Source organism: Dipodomys ordii, unplaced genomic scaffold, assembly GCF_000151885.1.
Source record: "Dipodomys ordii isolate 6190 unplaced genomic scaffold, Dord_2.0 Scaffold8, whole genome shotgun sequence".
Classification (NCBI taxonomy): domain Eukaryota; kingdom Metazoa; phylum Chordata; class Mammalia; order Rodentia; family Heteromyidae; genus Dipodomys; species Dipodomys ordii.
In genome coordinates this window covers 6,570,445-6,589,515 of record NW_012267224.1, presented here as the reverse complement: position 1 = coordinate 6,589,515, position 19,071 = coordinate 6,570,445, and the positions used below count along the sequence as shown (strand labels likewise).

Genomic DNA, 19,071 nt, shown 5'->3' with positions numbered 1-19,071 from the left:
CTCTAACAAAAATAATTAATAGTAACAACTGCCATCACATTACACAGTAATCTCTTTTTGAATGTTTTCATGCAACAGCCAGATGATCACTCTGATATTACACAGGGCATATCTGTATCTCATTATAATAAACATGAACTGTATTAAATGTTCAATTTACCACTAGTAATAATAATAGCTATACAGCAATCATACTGATGATTATTTAACTTTTGTTATTTTAGGAATTGTATCTAGGTAATTATGTAATAGTATTTAATTTTTCTGGATATCATTATCCCTTTGCCATGTATTCAGTTCGGCTCTTGGAGCAATTGTGAGCATAGACAATACCTAACCAAATGGATGTAGCTGGATTTCATAAAGTTTTATTTACAAAAACAAGTGGTAGGCCATCATTTTCCAACTGTGTTCCTATTTCTACAGCCTCTGTCCTACTTGAGAGCTTGAGGCACATGTTCGTCAGATGATGTGTAAAATTTGGATTCATGTAATTACTATCACCAGCTGTCATTATTACTATTTAGTAATACACCTAGTCCAAAAAATCACTGATTAATGACATCATTGTTACCTATACAACTCACTATTTGACAGTCCCATCACCATAATACACATTGCCTAGAATCTCCCAAGTATGCAAGCTATGTTGTGTATTAAAGCTTTAACATGTTCTGTTCTTTACAACAATTCTGGAATAGGTCCATGGAGTGGTCCATATAGCTGATCACGTGACTCCAGAGCTGCCAGTTAAAAGTGACAGAAAAATGCCATTCACTGACAGTTCAATTCATACGACAGAATGTGGGCCTCGTACCCCAGAGCTGTTCAGTGGAAACAAATACCACCAACCCCAAATCTAATAGCTTTGCCATCCAAGGAACCGACTGAAAGTGTTTCTCTATAAAAACACCAGCTGTGACTGTGGGATTTTTTCCAAAATAAATGCTGAGGTCAAATTAGTAATTTTCTTTCAAAATAATGGGAGGTATTATTTTAAGAAATGTATCCCTTGGTCTAGAATTTTATCTGATTTATCAGCCATTGAGTTTTATCTTTCACATGTCCCTCAAAGCCTCCCCCTTTTCTTTTCCTCCAACCCTTACCCTCCCTTCTCTCTCTCTCTCTCCTCTCTCTCTCTCACACACACAAACACACACACACACACACACACACACACCCTCTGCTTCCTATTATTACCTTATGCTGATTCTCTAACATTCTGGGGAGCTCTGCTTTCACTGGAGAGGAAGTAGAAGTAAAACTTAGGTTCAAAGCCAGGTGTTGGTAGCTCATGCCTATAATCCTACCTACTCATGAAGCTGATGATCTGAGGATCACGGTTCAAAGCCAGCCCAGGCAGGAAAACTGAGAGTCTTATTTCCAATATACTCAGAAAAAGCAGGAAGTGGTGCTGTGGTTCAAATGGTAAAGCATTTGCCTTGAACAAAAGCAGCTCAGAGACAGTTCTAGAACTGATTTCAAGCCTCAGGACAGACAGACACAGACACATTGTGTTCTCATTTCATTTATTTACTTAATATTTATTAACCCTATTACTCTTAAGATTGCTGATGATTACAAAAGAATCAGAACTGTCGTGGTGGTGGAGACTATGTTCTCCCATTTACCGTGACAAAATTCTGTAGACTTCAGTGCCTCTCAAAGCATGGGCTCATCACCTGGGCATCTTCCGTACTGCTGCTGACGTCTATTTTCTTCTTTTCAAAATCCATTAGAAAAGCAATTTAGCTGGGCACCAGTGGCTCACGCTTGTAATCTGTAATCCTAGCTACTCAGGAGGCTGAGATTTGAGTGAGAATCATGGTTCAAAGCCAGCAGGGGCAGGAAAGTCCTCATGAGACTCTTATCTCCAATTAACCACTCAAAAACCAGAAGTGGCACTGTGGCTCAAAGTGGTAGAGTGGTAGCCTTGAACAAAAGAGCTCAAGGACAGCATCTAGGCCCTGCGTTCAAGTCTCATGACCAACAACAGCAAAAAGCAACTTAAGACCAAAAGTTTATAGACAGAACCATTACGAAGACAAGAGGCAACTTCACATCGTATCACGTATTCATAGGGCTGTTGTGACAGTTAATGACACACTATGGACACACACATTCATGCTTTATTTCCTCAGCTTTCAGTTAATTCCAGCTTTGTTTCGTTTTGGACCCAGGATGCCACTCAGTTGACATTTCACTTGGTCTCTTCCACACTTCACTTAGCCATGTCTCTGCAGCCCCTGGTGGCTGTAGCAGGTACTCATAATTTCTGGCTTTTTAACAACCTTTTTTTTCCCTATTAAAGCACTTAGGTTATTTTATTTTATTGCAAGGGTGATGTACAGAGGGGTTACAGTTACACAAGTAAGGTAGTGGGCACACTTCTTGTGGAACAGTGTTCCTGCTTCCTCCTTTTCTCCTGTTTCCCCTCCCATACTCACCAGGGCTTGACAGGTTTTTGAAGAACAGCTGATCATATATTTCTTAAGAAAAGGCCCTCATCTGGGAATGTGTCTGAGATGTTTTTCTCATGATTTAACTGGGGCTGTGTGTGTTAGGCAGGAAGATTACAGAGGTAACGTGCCATTTTTAATCACATAAGAGCCAAGGAATATATTATTAAAATGACTTATGACTACTGATGGACTTTCGACATCTAGCTGAAGTGGTATTTATCACATTTCCCTTTACACTTTCTCCTCCTACTTCACTTTGTTAAAAATTATCATGAACAGAGCCAGGCAGCAGTGGCTCACACCTGTAATCCTAGCTACTCAGGAGGCTGAGATTTGAGGATCCCAGTTCAATGCCAGCCTGGGCAGGAAGTTCGTGAGACACTTATCTTCAATAAACCACCAGAAAACCGGAAGTGGCGCTGTGGCTCAAGTGGTAGAGTGCTAGCCTTGAGCTGAAGAGCTGAGGGACAGCGCCCAGGCCTAGAATTCAAGACCCACAACCAACCAAAAAAAAAAAAATCATGAACAATCCACAGATTAAAAAACAAAACAAAAACTAGAGGTATGGGCTCTATTTCCTTAAGAGTAAAATATCTAATTCACTTGGAATTTTTCTGCATGGGTGATTTGTCCCTTTTCTCCTATTTGTTAGGTTATTCAGCCCCTTATTTATATCACTGTAGAACCATGAATATCTATTCTATGTTTTGGGTTATAACCCAGAGTGACTTTGTGCATACCGTTACCCAAACTGTTGTAGTTGGGCAGACAAGAACTCTTCCTTTCGGCTCTTGTCCCTCTGTGTCATATATATAAATATAGACTTAAAGAGTTTAGAAAATTGCCTGGCACAGAGAAGGCACAAGTTAATATTAGTCAGATCTGAGCTCTTGATTAACAGCTGGCTGATCTGACAGATTTTTAATCAGTATCTGTCTGTTGTAGTGTTCCTGGACATGTAACTGTTAGAATAATCTTATTCTCCCACTACCTCATATCCAGTTAAGACCATTTTCCAAATTTTAAAACAGTAATTTTATGTCAGGAATTATGAATTTCTCTCACATTCTAGATGTTCTAAAAATGTCATTAGTAATTGAATTGGAATCACTTTAGTCATTATTTCAATTATGTCCTGTACAGCCAGGAAAAGGGACAGAGCATATATCCATAGCATATTATTCTATATAATTTCAGCCCATTGCTTCAGTTTTGGCTGAAATGGTAGTTTAATGTTTGAATCAGAGATCTAAGTTCAGTTTCCAGTTCATCAGAGCCTTTTATTTTATGGCTCAGTCACTTATTGTCTCTGAGCACCCTCTTGTATAACATTACACAGTGCATAGATGAGGCTGGGAACACAAACTAGTACACAGGAGCTACCTGATACCAACCATCCCACAAGGCTCATTGGTAATAATAGTCACTTTTACTATGAACTTTCCCCACCAGCAACTCAATACCCACAAATCATACTCCTTCCCTAAGAACATAAGTCAAAATGAAGAAAATAGAAATATTTACCACCACATCATTTAAAGATAAATTAAAATTTATATATCCAACAATAGAAAATGATGGTGAAATATCTCTGATATCACAAAGCAGTATTAGAAATTTCAAGTTGTAAGCCAGGCACTGGTGGCTCATTCCTATAATCCTAGCTACTCAGGAAACTGGGATCTAAGGATCACAGTTCAAAACTGGCCAGGGCAGGAAAGTCCATGAGACTCTTATCTCCAATAAACCACCAGAAAACTTGGAGTGGTGTTGTGGCTCAAGTGGTAGAGAGCTAGCCTTGAACTGAAGAGTGGAGGAATATAGCACCTAGGTCCAGAGTTCAAGCCCCATGACTGACCAACAAAAAAGATTTCAGGTTGTTACCATTAGTATTGAAATTAGAGAACAATATATAATATTTTTTAAAAATTAATGGAGGGGTTGGGAAGGTGGATCAGTGGTAGAGCACTTGCCTTGCATGCCTGAGGCCCTGGGTTCAATTCCTCAGCACCACATAAGCAAAAAGAAAAAAGCCGGAAGTGGTGCTGTGGCTCAAGTGGTAGAGCGCTAGCCTTGAGCTGAAGAGCTGAGGGACAGCACCCAGGCCCAGAGTTCAGGCCCTACGACCAGACCCCCCAAAAAAAATTCATGGAGGAAAGAAAGAGACATCATAATAATAATTATAGCTTCTAGTGTACAGTTTTATGAATGTGTGTGTTTATCCTAAGTAGTCATTTACAATGCAATTCTTACCTTAGTCTGTGGTTTGAAGTTATGTGATTGCATATGAAATTCATCCTTTCGGCAACTATTAGTATCAACAATTTCCTATGGTTGAACTGAATATGTAATTATTTAAATGATGTCATAATGAACTTTGTTACTTAGGAAAGAACGTATAATTAATTTTAAGTAAAACATACTGAATAATACATTACATATAATATATTTTCAGTGCATATGTTATACACTGAATAAAATATTTGTTTAGTATAGATATAAATATTTAATATACATATATTCATGTCTATATCTATTAAAAAACTCAGGTGTACATGTGAAAGAATGGAAATGTTTAATGTGTTTGGCTATCAGGATTATATGTGATTAGATTTACTATAATTTTTATATTTTCCTAGAATATGTTGGATTTATATGCTATTTACAGTTATAAGTACTACTATAAAATTCACCAATCTTGAAAGCCATCTGTGAGACTAAATAAAGCACTTCCTTATAATTTAATACATTTATAATCACCTTTAAGGATACTAACATATTTAGCAGACATAATTTTGTTTCAAATTGTCTTCTACATGATAGAAACTAGGGGAAATATTTTTCTTGTTATTTTAGAGATACATTTTTAATTCCAAGTAAATGCAAGTTTTAGACCGTTCCTGAAATTATATCTTTCAAATATTTAATAGTTCATCCACTGTCTGGCCCATTCTGGGGAGGTCTTACTAGAGAAAATAAACCACCTATATGCTTTTTCTTTTTTAAATCATGTAAGCAAGTAGAAAAGAAGACATGCACTTGACATGATGACTTTCTCTAAAGCTTTTCAAACTTTGGTGATTTAAGTTTTTCCATCTGGACATCATTGAAACTTCCCCACAAGTGTCAGTCTCAACCATGGTGGTCTTTGATTGTCAGCAAAGAAGCCAGCAAGATATTCCTGGCATATTGCCTGTCACTAAGAAACTCAGCAAAAGCTTGCCAGATGAATAAAGGTCACTTTTGAACAAAACCAGGTTATTATAAAGCCATATCCCTATATCTTTTCCTTCTTTTACCAGTAAGTGAGGGGAAATGCAGTATAGATCTCACCCTGGTCATTTTCATACACAAAAGAATATATATAACTACCTCATGCAGTAAGATAACTGTGCAAACTACTCTGAGGGTTTTTGTGGTTGAAAATACATCATTTTCAGAAAAACATATGGAATTGAAGATCATCTTGTCAGCCAAAATGAGTCAGACTCAGAAAAATAGTGCATGTTTTCTCTCATATACAGTATCTCGACCTAAAATAGGGATGTTGTGAATATAAAAGAGGTAATACAATAGGAAGGACAAAGTGGGAGGGAGACATGGTAGAGGAGACAAGAGTGGGGGCAAACTGATGAAGTACACTTAGTTGCCTGTATGGAAATAGAATAATGAAGCCTGTTAAATTATATAAAAAGAGCACCAGGATAAGTGTAACAGGAGTGACTATAATCAATTAGATTGTATGATCTATAGAAATATGATGAAAGCCCTTTGTACAATCAGTTCATTCTAATAATAAGACTACAATTGGTCTCCTATGGATAGCCTGCATTTCTTATATTATTTTCATGGGAAAGGTGGTAGGTGAACATGAGTGTTTTAAATACAGTATCACTAGATCCTTTTCTATAAATGGTGCACGCTCGTAAAGTCACTTATACCCAAGTGTCCTGCCGTGTGGATACCCCAGCACCAGCATGGATTCAATTCATAGTTTCCAACTAAGATGGTGAGAATGTTAAGGCAAGAGCCTTGTTGCTGGCCACCAAGAACTCTGCTTAATTAGCAAATTTAATTGACTGTTCAAAATCCAAAGTGGTGTTACTTTTGCTTCTATTATTCAAGACCAAATTTTATCATTATAAACGGTCATTTTCTGTTTTAGGATTTCATCAAAGGTCTTTCCATCTTACTTCGGGGGACAGTACAAGAAAAACTCAACTGGGCATTTAACTTGTATGACATTAATAAAGATGGCTACATCACTAAAGAAGTAAGCAATGCCTTATCAATATACTTATTACTGGACTAGTTTCATTTCTTTAAATTAAACAATGGCAATTATTAGTCTGAAGAATCGTCTTTTCAGGAGATCCTAAGTATTTTATGCAATGATGGTAGAAAGACATACTAGAACAAAAATGTAGGATGGATAGGACTTGTTTATAGTCACTCCCTGAAGAAAACAGGTCTCCCATCTAGTTATTTTCATACTATTTTAAAAAGTCCTGGAAATGGAATAAAAATAATAGTCAGAATGAGATGGGAGAATATGTTTCCAAACCATGTTTGAATATTTGGTCTAAAATTTACACATACACATACCCACACAGACACATATGGAAACAGAACTTTTCAATCAAGAAATTGTCCTATGGAATAACTGGATGCAATAGTGGATTCTCCAAACACACTTGTAGGCAGGTTCTATGTGAAAGGTAATTTCCAGATTAGCATGCTCTTGTGACACATTGGTTAAACTAACTTAGAACACTGCAAGTTACAAACTGACTCCATATAGAAAGTGCAGATGGGTCACATCCTCGGCACACTCCATGTTCAAATGATCTGCTTCTCTCTGTGCTTCAACAGCTTCTCCAGAGTTGAATTTTAAACTAGGGACTCACAAAAAGGGTCGAGAATCAGTGACGTGAACCTGCTCTATCAGGCACACAGAGGGACGTGTACACCTGGCCCAAATGTGGCTTGATTAAGTACTCTGGGGTTCTGTGTATTAGACAGAGGCCACAAACATGAGAATAGTATGACCAAGGGGCTAACTGTAGGCCTTGTAAATATTAAATGCTCAGTGTCTGGAATTTATCCCAAACAGCCAGTACTTCCTGTACACGCTTGAGCTTAACTACAACATTTGTAACAAAAGCTTCACAGAATGTTTCTACAGTATAAATGTTCATTATACAGTTTTATATCTTTTCGTTGTCTACTAAACATTTTCTCCCACAAGAAAATTGAGTTAATTCTAAAATGAACAGTCTACACTATTGAACCATTTAGAATTCTGTGTCGTTTCCTCTCCTTGCCAGTTTTGAGCTGGTGATGGAGGAGGAGGAATATCTGGTAATCATGATGAAGAAGAGCGGATGTACCTAAGGGAGTATGGAGGGGAGCAGGCACTGAGATTAATGAGTTTTGACATGTTTAGCTTCTGACATCAATAAGTCATTCATTTGCCATGTCCTACTTTGTTACCTGTCAATCAAGAGTCTACATCACTTTCACAATGACCTTCAAGGGATGAAACTGCTATCATCTTATCCTACCCAGGTTGAGTATGGGCCACACAACACCTGGTATTGTAAACTGATGTGTTAATATCTAGGTAGCTCATGGATAATTTATAATTATCATTTACAATTTACAATAAGAATCATTAACAATGATTACTAATGTACAAATATGTAACTCAGCAAAACAGTGGAAATCCAGAACATTCCTTTCTTGTCCCCATTAGACACACAGGAATCTGTTCCGTTTTTGAACTAAGATCAAAATGGATTGACATTCTGATTCTGCCTCTTTTAAGGCAAAAGTCTGTTTACTGCCTGTACCCATGGAAAACCCACAGGCACCTCATGGAGAATCTATTGAAAACAGTTTGTCATAGCTTCTTAGTTTGTTCGTACTCAGTATGCAGCGTCATGCAGGTGTCTTTCCTTTTCAGGAAATGCTTGATATAATGAAAGCCATTTATGACATGATGGGTAAATGCACATATCCTGTCCTCAAAGAAGATGCTCCCAGACAGCATGTGGAGACATTCTTTCAGGTAGGAATGTAAACACAAGTCACAGATGGTGGGAGGGAAACCACGAACAAGTTTCCTAAGGTTTGCAACATGCCATGATTCTAGATACTGAAAAGGAAAAATAATCTTTACTAAGAAGGACAAAATAACACCCTTTCACTCATTTGGCAGTTCTTTCTGAAATTATTGTAGCACTAGCAACCATAGTTACCAAACATTCACTATACCCTAAGTAGAACACGAGCAAATCTCATGTTCCACTAGTTATTTTCACCCAGTTCTCGCAAGGGCCCCCTGAAATGACTAATTTTCATTTTGTTCATTTTACAGATTGGAGGTGGGGGAGGAAACAGGGTTCCAAAAGTTTCAGTAAATTGCTTAAGCTCTGCTATGTTTAGAAAACAAGATTTTACCTGTCCACACAATTACAACATACTGAGTTAAGACCATGGAAGGTCTATGGAAATCTAGACACAAGTTATTTTCATCCAGTTGCCAGGCCTCTGTGATATTATAAATTCTCACTACTTTCATTTTACACATGCTCTGAAAGATTCAGCAGAATGCCTGAGCTCAGTTAAGTTGACAAAACAGAATTCTTACCTAGGGCAGAATGACTCTAGAGAATACAGCCTGGAACAATTTGCATGTGGTTCTAAGAAATCACTGTATTTCTGCTACACTAGTTACTTCACATAAATCAGCAGATGGGCAAGCTAGCCTTCCCTCCATTCCACCTCAGGTTCAGTGGGTATCAAAGGGGTATTAAGAAGTAAGTTTGAATGATAATGCTGTTTTTCCTGCTCAACAGAAAATGGACAAAAATAAAGATGGGGTTGTTACCATAGATGAGTTCATCGAAAGTTGCCAAAAAGTAAGTCATAAGAGGAAAAATTAGCCTTTTTGTTTTCCTACCAGCCACCATGAGTATAGCTAGTTAGCTAACATGAACTGAGCCAAATATTTTATATTTTCCTGAGTCTGGCATTTCTACAGCAGGCAAATAGCCCTGATATATTCTGAAAACAAGCACCAATTTATGCATTCTTCAGTCAACTTTCAAGAGTATCTCTCTTTGAGGTAGGCCATGTTGGAAGTCCTAGAGATATAAAACTTACCCATTAGTATTTTAACTTTACATAGGCAATTGGAATTCCTCCTTTCCATGACTTAGCATATGATATGTAACGACATGCCAGCACAGCAAAGTACGCATGAAGCTTATGTGCTTTTTTAAAGACAGATAAGATTGCTTTCATGAATGTGGGTAAAGGAGGAGGCTACAATGCTTGATAAGAAATGTACTCATTATCTTGTCCTTGTAATTGTAACCCCTCGGTACAATATTTTCACAATAAAAAAGAAAGAAATGGGCTGAACCCAGTAGGTCTTCAGTTACAAAAAAAAAAAAAAAGAGTTGCAAATACTCAGTGGAAAAAAGTGGGTTATGATTGGCCCTCTGAGAAATCAGTGCTAGCTTGCTAATGGGTAGCATAGTGAAGAACTTTAAAAATAAGTATAGGGAAAGTTTGTTGTACTTCTTGTTTTCCCTTTATTTGCTCATCCTATTCACTTTTCTTGATGCCTATTCATTTCTCAGCTATTTCAAAGATGTGTCTGCAAGAATCAACTTGGTGACATCAGATTGCTTCGTAGTGATGTTTGTTATTTGTTTTTAAGCCATTACTCTTCAGCCACAATTATTATTTTTTGGCCTGATTAAGAGACACTTATTTGTGCTCTGCTGAAGCTTCTCTGTCCCCTGTTTTTTTGTGTATTTTTTAAATTATTCAGTAGTTTTTAATCTTTTTATATTATTAATAGGTAGTTGTACAAAGAGGTTACATGTCCGTGAATGTCAGATTCTTCATCGGGGCCACTCTTTCCACCATTCTCCCCGCATCTCCCCCTCCCATTCCTATCCTCATGCTACACTATACAATTATCCACAATGTAAGTGACTATAATGACTGACTTTGCAGCTACCGTTTATCAGGCTAAACAGCCCACAAAGAGCATATGGCACGTAATTTCTAAGTGTTTATAAAATATCCAGTTTATCATTCCTTAAGAATATGCTAATATGAATCCAGCCACTGCAACAGTTAAGACTTAGTGACCCTCTCTCTGGCACTGAGAACACTTTCATTTTTAAAGGTTCCTGAAGGCCGCACGGTGTTAGTCATCACTGGCAGGTAGGGAAAGGTGATGTGGTCACTAGAAACATCCACTACTTTGTGTGCCAGCTCCTGGGTTTAAGACTGTGATGTGGTTTGTGATCTACCTTTGATTATGATGTCAAAATTCTTATCTGCTCATTTTTATTTACCCCCCCCCCCGAACTCTATTAACATTCTGGCTTTATGATTTGAGAAATATCCTCTGCTAATAAGAAGAAAAATTTAAATGACGTATTTTAAGCCTACTAGACACAAGAAAACATAGAACAGGCCTTTATGATAGTGTTACCAGAGAAATGCCTAGAATGGCGTTTGCGTCTTGCAAACAGAATGTGTGCTGTTGGCAGAAGTCAATACAAAGGAGGCTACAACTGTATACTTCCCACTGCAGATATACTGAATTTAGTGCTTTTCTATTTCTCTCTTACAGGATGAAAATATAATGCGCTCCATGCAGCTCTTTGAAAATGTGATTTAACTTGTCAAATAATTCTCAGACCAATGTGAACAACTCTACCACATTTAAAGATGGAGCTACCACTTTTAGCATAGATTGCTCAGCTTTACACTGAGGCATATTATGCAACAAGCTTTGTTTTAATATAAAACCATCCCCACCCCACCCCCAATTTATGTTTTCCCATTATAAATCTGCATCCATTTCATAATGTCACTGAGTTCATGAGATGTTCTAACTCATTTCATACTCTGTGAATATTCAGCAGTAATAGCATCCAGCACAGTTTTGATTCTTTAGCCAAGGGATTAATGAGGCTTTCACATATCAGTGATTTTAAAATATCAGTGATTTTGCTACTCATTTGTATGCTATCAGTCCTAGGACTTTAAATGGGTTTTCTAAAATATTTACGTCGGCTTTTAATTTCCAAAAACCAATTTTCATTTAATTCCATTAACAACCACCACCAAAATTATGACAACCATAGCAACAAACAAAAAAGCCCCACACAGCCGCAATTTCTATGAATTCTCCACCTTCTGTTAAGGACATCAATTTATCTGGCTTTTATTAAATAACATTTAACAAGTTACGTTTGTTATCAGATGTCATTATATGTCTAACAAAGCTTATTTTATTAAGCATTTGTTTATTTTCTATGATGCATACTCTTGCCAAGGCCTACAAAATACATATAATTTAGGATTTATTCCATTATACAGGTGGACTGTTTTCTACTTGATCACTAAGCTCAAGAGGGTGTTATACAAAGCAAGGATGTTTACAGATATGTGTGAAACATTGGGCTATCTGTCCTCTAATACATAGCACCGCTCAACAACACGCAGTCTTCAACAGTCCAATTCCATCCCTTTCTCCTAGCATCCTCATCCTGGCATCCTCACAGTATGCTTGTTTTATAAGCCCTTCAGGGACAAAGAGACCTGACCACCCTTCAAACTGGCTAGGAACAGGAAGTAAGCAGAGTTCCCTAGGAAAACACCCTGATTCCATCCTATTGGGAACTACTACCAAGATTTCATAGGAAATGAATATAAACATGGAACAACTCATCTGATTGCATTATGATTTAGCTTATCATAAATCTCCAACAATGCAGATTCCTTTTAATGATATTAAGGCAAAACTGTAAAGCTGCCACAACTATAGAAACACTCATCTTCCCTGTTTTGTGGAAATATGTAAAAGACAGAGAGGCTGCAGGAGGAGGAAATTTGCAACTGTCTTTGCAACACTAAATCAGGTATCTATTCTGGTGTAGAGATAGGATGTTGAAAGCTGCCCTGCTATCACCAGTGTAGAAATTAAGAGTAGTACAATACATGTACACTGAAACTTGCCATCGCGTGTTTGTGTAAACTCAATGTGCACATTTTGTATTTCAAAAAAGAAAAATAAAGCAAAATAAAGTGTTTATAACTCTACTGTCTACATTCTAGGACTTTTTTTTTCTAACTTGATTTAGGATTACTACATTGTTTTTCTTAGGGAAAACACACACACACACACACACAAAGTGAATTATAAAGCAAAGCCAGTGGACAGGTAACTCATATACCTGGTGTGACCTGAGAATGTGACAGGAGCTAGACATAAGGAAATGAGTTCCAGAAAGCCCAAGGCAAATGTCTGCAGGAAGATGGGTCTTTCAGCTCTGCAACCCCTCAGAAACTATCTGTGTTCTCTCACTTAACAACAGTGAGACTCTCTGAAACAAGAATTTCAAACAAAGTCAATCCCGGTGTTGCAGAGAAAGAGCAAAGAAGGAAAGGGTGCTCTCGGCAGTTCTGGACTACGGGATTGCTCGTCTCTGCGCTCTGTGAAGTATCATGCTGTGGACTATGGGATTGCTCGTCTCTGCTCTCTCTGAAGTATCACGCTGTGTGAATGTGGTGCAACCACACAAATCGTTAAAAGATTTTGTGCCAGTTCCAACCTCTTACTCATTTTTCCCATTTTTCTTTTTCTACTCTCCTCTTACAGGTAGACAGTCCATTCCAACTATGTCAAAACTTCTGAATTTTATCTATAAATTATAACTTGAAAACTTTTAAAGAGGGCTGGGAAGGTGGCTCAGTGGCAGAGTGCTTGCCTTGCATGCCTGAGTCCCTGGGTTCGATTCCTCAGCATCACATAAGCAGAAAAAGCTGGAAGTGGCGCTGTGGCTCAAGTGGTAGAGCTCTAGCCTTGAGCTGAAGAGCTGAGGGACAGCGCCCAGGCCCACAGTTCAGGCCCCACATCCAGAAAAAAAAAAAAAAAAAACTTTTATGTATTTATTTCTTTATTTATTTTGGTCCAGTCGTGGGGCCTGAACTCTGGGCCTGGGTGCTGTTCCTCAGCTCTTCAGCTCAAGGCTAGCGCTCTACCACTTGAGCCACAGCACCACTTTCAGCTTTTTTCTTTTTGCTTATATGGTGCTGAGGAATCGAACCCAGGGCCTCAGGCATGCAAGGCAAGCACTCTACCACTTAACCACCTTCCCAGCCCTCAAAAAAAAAAACTTTTAAAGAGCAAATTTTTGTTAAATACAAGCCAGAACAACAAAACCATTGAATGCATAAAAGTATTTTAATTTTTGAGTATCTTTGTATGTACATCAATATTTTCAGGCTATGAAATTCAATTAACACCTAAAGTTTAGGCAATTTTAACAAGTTGTAAAAAACAACATAGTTACAATAGAATTCGAATATTTAAAACAAACTTCCTAAACTAGAATTCTCTGGAATGAAATCCTTCCAACCATTCTACATTATAAAATGCATATTTAGAAAAAACTAAGAGTGAGTTCCCAAATGCATATATTCTATTTTAAATTTCTCTAGCTCTAAAAAATAATACAAAAAGCAAAAAATAGCCAAAAGAACAATCGCTAGAAATAAGTGCACAGCTACAAAAAATTGGCAAAGAAATGTTTTAAATAAAAATGTACTAGAAAATAAATACATCTGATCATATAAATTCAATAATGGTTTTTCATACTATGATCTAACCAAGAAAAAAGACCTACAAAATTGTACTATTATAGAATTCTTTTAATAGCTTTCCATTATTACCTGTCTGTTTTTGTTGACAACATTTACTATGATTCGGCTGGACTACGTACACTCCCCTTGATCGAACAGCTAGTGAATTGTGGATGTGATCTATAAAAGAATAAGCTGAACTGAATAAATGGTCCATGTGCACATGTGGTTCAGAGTGTGACACTTGCAAGAAAGAAGCAAGACAACTCTTGTGGTTTCCCTTTGTCAACAGCATATAGAGCAGTAAGTTGGAATTTTGGATTTGATGATTAGAAGGCTTGCCTGTCAACAGGAAAAAAAATATAGCATCATTAAAGAAATAAATACATTAACCTAGTATGTCTTTATTACACTTGTAATATACCCCAATAGTTAAAACTCAATTCAAAACAAATAAAAAATAAGAACAAATTTATAGGATAAATAGAACTTTTAAGAAAAAATACAGATAAACATTCTTGAGCATTTAGAAAAGTAGAAACCAGACCCAACTTTAAATTTAGCTTTTCTAACCCTCTTTTCTGTTAAACCTGGACCAACTTTCCCATCTCATTCCTTGATCTTTCAAGGAAGGTATCAGCAAAAGCTATCTCAGAAGATTGTCAAGAATAGATAAGTTGACATGATGAATTGAAACTACTTTATACAACTACTAAAATAATTTTTAAAAAGTTTAATTGAAGCTGGTGGCTCATGCCTGTAATCCTAGTTACTTAGGAGGCTGAGATCTGAGGATCACAGATCAAAGTCAGCCCTGGCAAGAAAGTCTGAGAGACTCTTATCTCCAATAAACCACTCAGAAAACTGGAAGTGACACTGTGGCTCTAGTGGTAGAGTGCTTTCCTTGAGCTGAAGAGCAGAGTGACAGCACCCGGGCCCAGAGTTCAAGCCCCACGACTGACAAAAAAAAAACTGAGTTTAATGCCTAAAAAGTGTTGAGCAAAATATGCTACACAGTGCTTATACATTCAATAAAAAGTAAAAATTGGGATTTGTATAAATTTTTGCCCTTCTGAAGACAAATGATCGTATTTCTTAGAAAAAAAATTAAATCAGGCTAAGAATGAACAGATTTCAATTTAAGGTAGGTAAAACTGAGTAATGAGAAAGTGACTCAGTAATAGATATTTTCATTAAGACTTCACATTATCATATTATATGGGAGCCATAAGAAAAGAGTCTCATTGGGCAGGGAAGGTGGCTTAGTGGTAGAGTGCTTGCCTTGCATGCATGAGGCCCTGGATTCGATTCCTCAGCACCACATAAGCAGAAAAAGCCAGAAGTGGCGCTGTGGCTCAAGTGGAAGAGCGCTAGCCTTGAGCTGAAGAACTGAGGGACAGCGCCCAGGCCCAGAGTTCAGGCCCCACAACACCCCCACCCCTGCAAAAAAAAAAAAAATGAGTCTCATTACTAATGTTTAAAAAAACTGATATGTACTTTTGAAGTTCTTAGAAAGAATAGTATTTATTGAACTCCTGAAGGCACACAAAATAACAAAAGGAAGCAGCATAATAATTAAGCCAACAGAAAGTTTTCAATATGTAATTTCAATTTTTAAAAGTCTATTGCAATGATATCATTACAGATATATTTCGTGAGACATAATCAAGAGAGAAAATAAGTCTGAAGAAAACAGATAATACTTAAAATAGGAATTTAAAAAAGAAACACTTTCTTAAGCAACATTCAAAGCTAGTAGGACTATGTGGCAATCCAGAAGAACTTACTCTATTCATGCACTGGACTGGGCAAGCACACTCCCTGTATTCAGCTCCCAATCTTAGAGTGTTCTTTCTAAAATTTATTACATGTCAACTCATTCCTCTCCCTTGCCAACAACATACGGACATCCATAAAATATCACAGGAAGATGAAAAAACTGTCTGGGGAGGGCAGGCTCATTAAGAAGCTATCATCACTTCTCAGGGAAGGAAAAGGGCAGATACCTTTTTGCATTCCAATTCTTAAAACAGTAAAGTACGTTTGCCAGCAAGCCCTTCACCCCTCTGCTAAAGGCAAAGACAGATAGGGCTGGGTGGGCACATTGCAAATATTTTGTGAATACTGATTCTTTGCCTAGGATGTAAAACCCACAAAGAAGTTTGTTGTCTAGCAGGCTTAGGGATTTATTTATTTTTTATTCTAAGTATACCATGGAAAGCACAGAAATTATTGAAAAAAATTATTGAAAGTAGGTAGTTTATATAATTTAGCCAAACCCATTTTAAAGTTGTATACAATCATACCAACTTGATTGCAACCAATTCTTTCAGAAAATATCTAAAATAAAACTAAGTTCTGCTGGGTGCCAGTGGCTCACATCTATCATCCTACTATTCAGGAGGCTGAGATATGAGGATGGTGGTTCGATGCCAGTCGGAGCAGGAGACCGTAATCTTCAATTAAACACCAGAAAACCATAAGTGGTGCTGTGGCTCAAAGTGGTAGAGTACTAACCTTGAGCAAAAAATCTCAGGGTCAGTGCCCAGGCCCTGAGTTCAAGCCCCACAACTGACAAATAACAACAACAACAAAAAACCACCTAAGTCCTGTAACGTTAAGAAAAATGACATGCACTTCTATCATCTGATAAAATAATCTCCATGGATTATGAAAACATTTGCAAAACTATGAGTCTGAAAACTTCTCTCAATAGTAATAAAATATCACACATTCCTGCACCTTGAAAAGTTAGAATAATGAGCAGAAGTGTTTCAGAGTGCGGCTCAAGTGGTAGGGTACTTGCCTAGCAAACATGAAGCCTGAGCTCAAACCCCAGTACTGCCAAAACAATGGATAAGAACATAAAATAAAAATGAAGGCGAAGAAATGTATACCAGTGAGTGTTCTGAACAAATCCTTTCATTTTTACCCTGAACTTTCCAATGGTCAAAACAAAACTCTAAACTAGTTTAGGAAAAATCTAAGCCTATTCCACATAGAATGCCACACAGCAAGCACAGGGAAAGTGTATCACTTCTACTTACCTGCCCTGTTTTTCAAAACTGTGGCCTCAGCAAGACAGAAGCCCTGAGCTCTAAAACTAAAAATAACTCACCTTCATGAATTACATGTAGCTGACATGAGATAACATATGCAAATATGCGGCCACTTTATTCTAGCACTACAAGCAAAACGACAAAACAAAACCACCAAAGCCCACATATTCTACTTACATTTCCACCATGCTGCTCAAGCTTCTGTAATGCACTAGTGATGGGCTCCTTGAACTTCTTATCCATTAGTCTCTTGGAAAGCTTTTGAAATAATATTGGGCAAAGGAGATGAAAAGATTGGAAAAAAGTAACAATACTCATCATAAACAGAAGTAAACTTTATAAGTAACTATTTAAGGGCTTGAGACTTCTTTTATGTAACATTAACATCCACATATGATCGACAATGCTCTATTTGTTTAAAAATGAACTTACATTATTTCAAGTATTACAATATCTACTATACAGCATAATACTTAGAGTAAGTTTCCTGTGAAATGGCATATTTTCCATTTGTTATATGGAAGCACGTTTGGAGCACTATGATAGAAAGCTGTACCTCTAAAATATGAGAATGAAAAATGGAGAAAAGTATGCTTTGAAAACATAATTATGTAAGATAGCATATACGCACTGCTTATAATTCAAAGCCAATCCACACAGGTATAACACTATACTGTTAATTATTTGTACTCTTTAAACTTTTGCTTACTTTTATTTTAAGTCTACATTCTGCTCTTCTAAGCACTTACAATTAAAAAAAATAAGAGTTTTCAAGACACCTTGATCAGTTGGAAGACATTAAATTACAAAGAAACAAACACTCTACCATGTTCTATTCTCTGTAGTACTTACGCTTGTCAGCAGGTGTTTCAGATGGTCATTAAGAGAAGGACCAACGACAACACTTAATTGTACCAGGGCACTCAACCCTCTCACAAACACTTCATCATCTGAATGGATCTGTGTGGATGGGGGGCGGCAGGGGGAGTAGCAAGAAGGGAGAACAGGTAACAAAAAAGAGCAAAGGGTGAAGAAAAGGACAATTAAACATTTAAAATAAGAACAATCACTAAACACCAAAAGTTTTAAAACTTTCATTATTTAGAATATACCAAGCATACAAAAAAAAACAAAACTTGAGGCTTAGTGACTCCTCTAATTGTATGTGGCCTTACTCCACACATAGATCAAACTCACAAGGAAAGGACTGTTTTGTATATAATTGTGTGTGTGATGGGATATTCTGCTTTATTTCTCTCAGGTATTTTAAGATAAAGAAGTGCGGTGAGATAAATGACATACCAGAGCCGCCTTTAGCACAGGAATCAGTCTAGGTAGCAAAGGTACAGCCTTTTCAGAAGCACCTTTAACTAAAAGTAACTCTCTAAAACCCTCCTTGGACACAAAGGTGTATGGATGCTTTGTTTCTCTCAGACCCTGCCAAATACAACATAAAAAACAAAAGCAAAATTAGGATTCATGGCTATTTTATTGTATCAATTATAGAAAAGCTAAATCCTCATTAGCCTGAGTGAAAAATCCAAACTTTAATTATAGTTTTGCTCATCATGATATATAATTTCAGCAATTATGATTTCAATTACACTGAGAAACTGTAGAACAAAAAGACACACATAATAAAGGAGGAATCTTTATCCTCAGAACAGGAGGAAGAAAGACAATATGAAAAGTGAAAGGATTGGGAAAAGGAAAGAAGAGGTAAGTAGGAAGTAAGGAAAAAGAAGAGAAAAAAGAAGGGAAAGTAATGGTACATAAAAAGATAAAGGAGAGGCTGGGAAGGTGGCTTGGTGGTAGAGCGCTTGCCTTGCATGCCTGAGTCCCTGGGTTCGATTCCTCAGCACCACATAAGCAAA

At 37.2% G+C, this 19,071-nt stretch overlaps 2 protein-coding genes across 8 annotated transcripts in view; one reads left to right on the top strand and one right to left on the bottom strand.

The window, feature by feature from the left end:
- Positions 1-11,308, top strand: part of Kcnip4 (Kv channel interacting protein 4) — an 885,761-nt gene extending 874,453 nt beyond the window's left edge. For 2 of the 4 annotated variants that reach the window (XM_013009187.1, XM_013009184.1), the window contains 4 exons: positions 6,628-6,735; positions 8,428-8,532; positions 9,323-9,385; positions 11,122-11,210. In XM_013009187.1, the coding sequence (XP_012864641.1) occupies positions 6,628-6,735; positions 8,428-8,532; positions 9,323-9,385; positions 11,122-11,169 (324 nt within the window). In that variant the 3' untranslated portion in view covers positions 11,170-11,210. Of the gene's footprint in view, positions 1-6,627; positions 6,736-8,427; positions 8,533-9,322; positions 9,386-11,121 lie in introns of all 4 variants that reach the window. The other 2 variants (XM_013009185.1, XM_013009186.1) reach the window with 2 other exon arrangements.
- A 2,419-nt stretch (positions 11,309-13,727) lies between these two features.
- The window catches only part of Pacrgl (PARK2 co-regulated-like), a 12,663-nt gene continuing 7,319 nt past the window's right edge, over positions 13,728-19,071 (bottom strand). For all 4 annotated transcript variants that reach the window (XM_013009208.1, XM_013009205.1, XM_013009204.1 and 1 more), the window contains exons 6-9: positions 18,500-18,634; positions 18,050-18,157; positions 17,375-17,455; positions 13,728-14,480 (exon numbers count right to left, since the gene is read on the bottom strand). In XM_013009208.1, the coding sequence (XP_012864662.1) occupies positions 14,424-14,480; positions 17,375-17,455; positions 18,050-18,157; positions 18,500-18,634 (381 nt within the window). In that variant the 3' untranslated portion in view covers positions 13,728-14,423. The remainder of the gene's footprint in view (positions 14,481-17,374; positions 17,456-18,049; positions 18,158-18,499; positions 18,635-19,071) is intronic.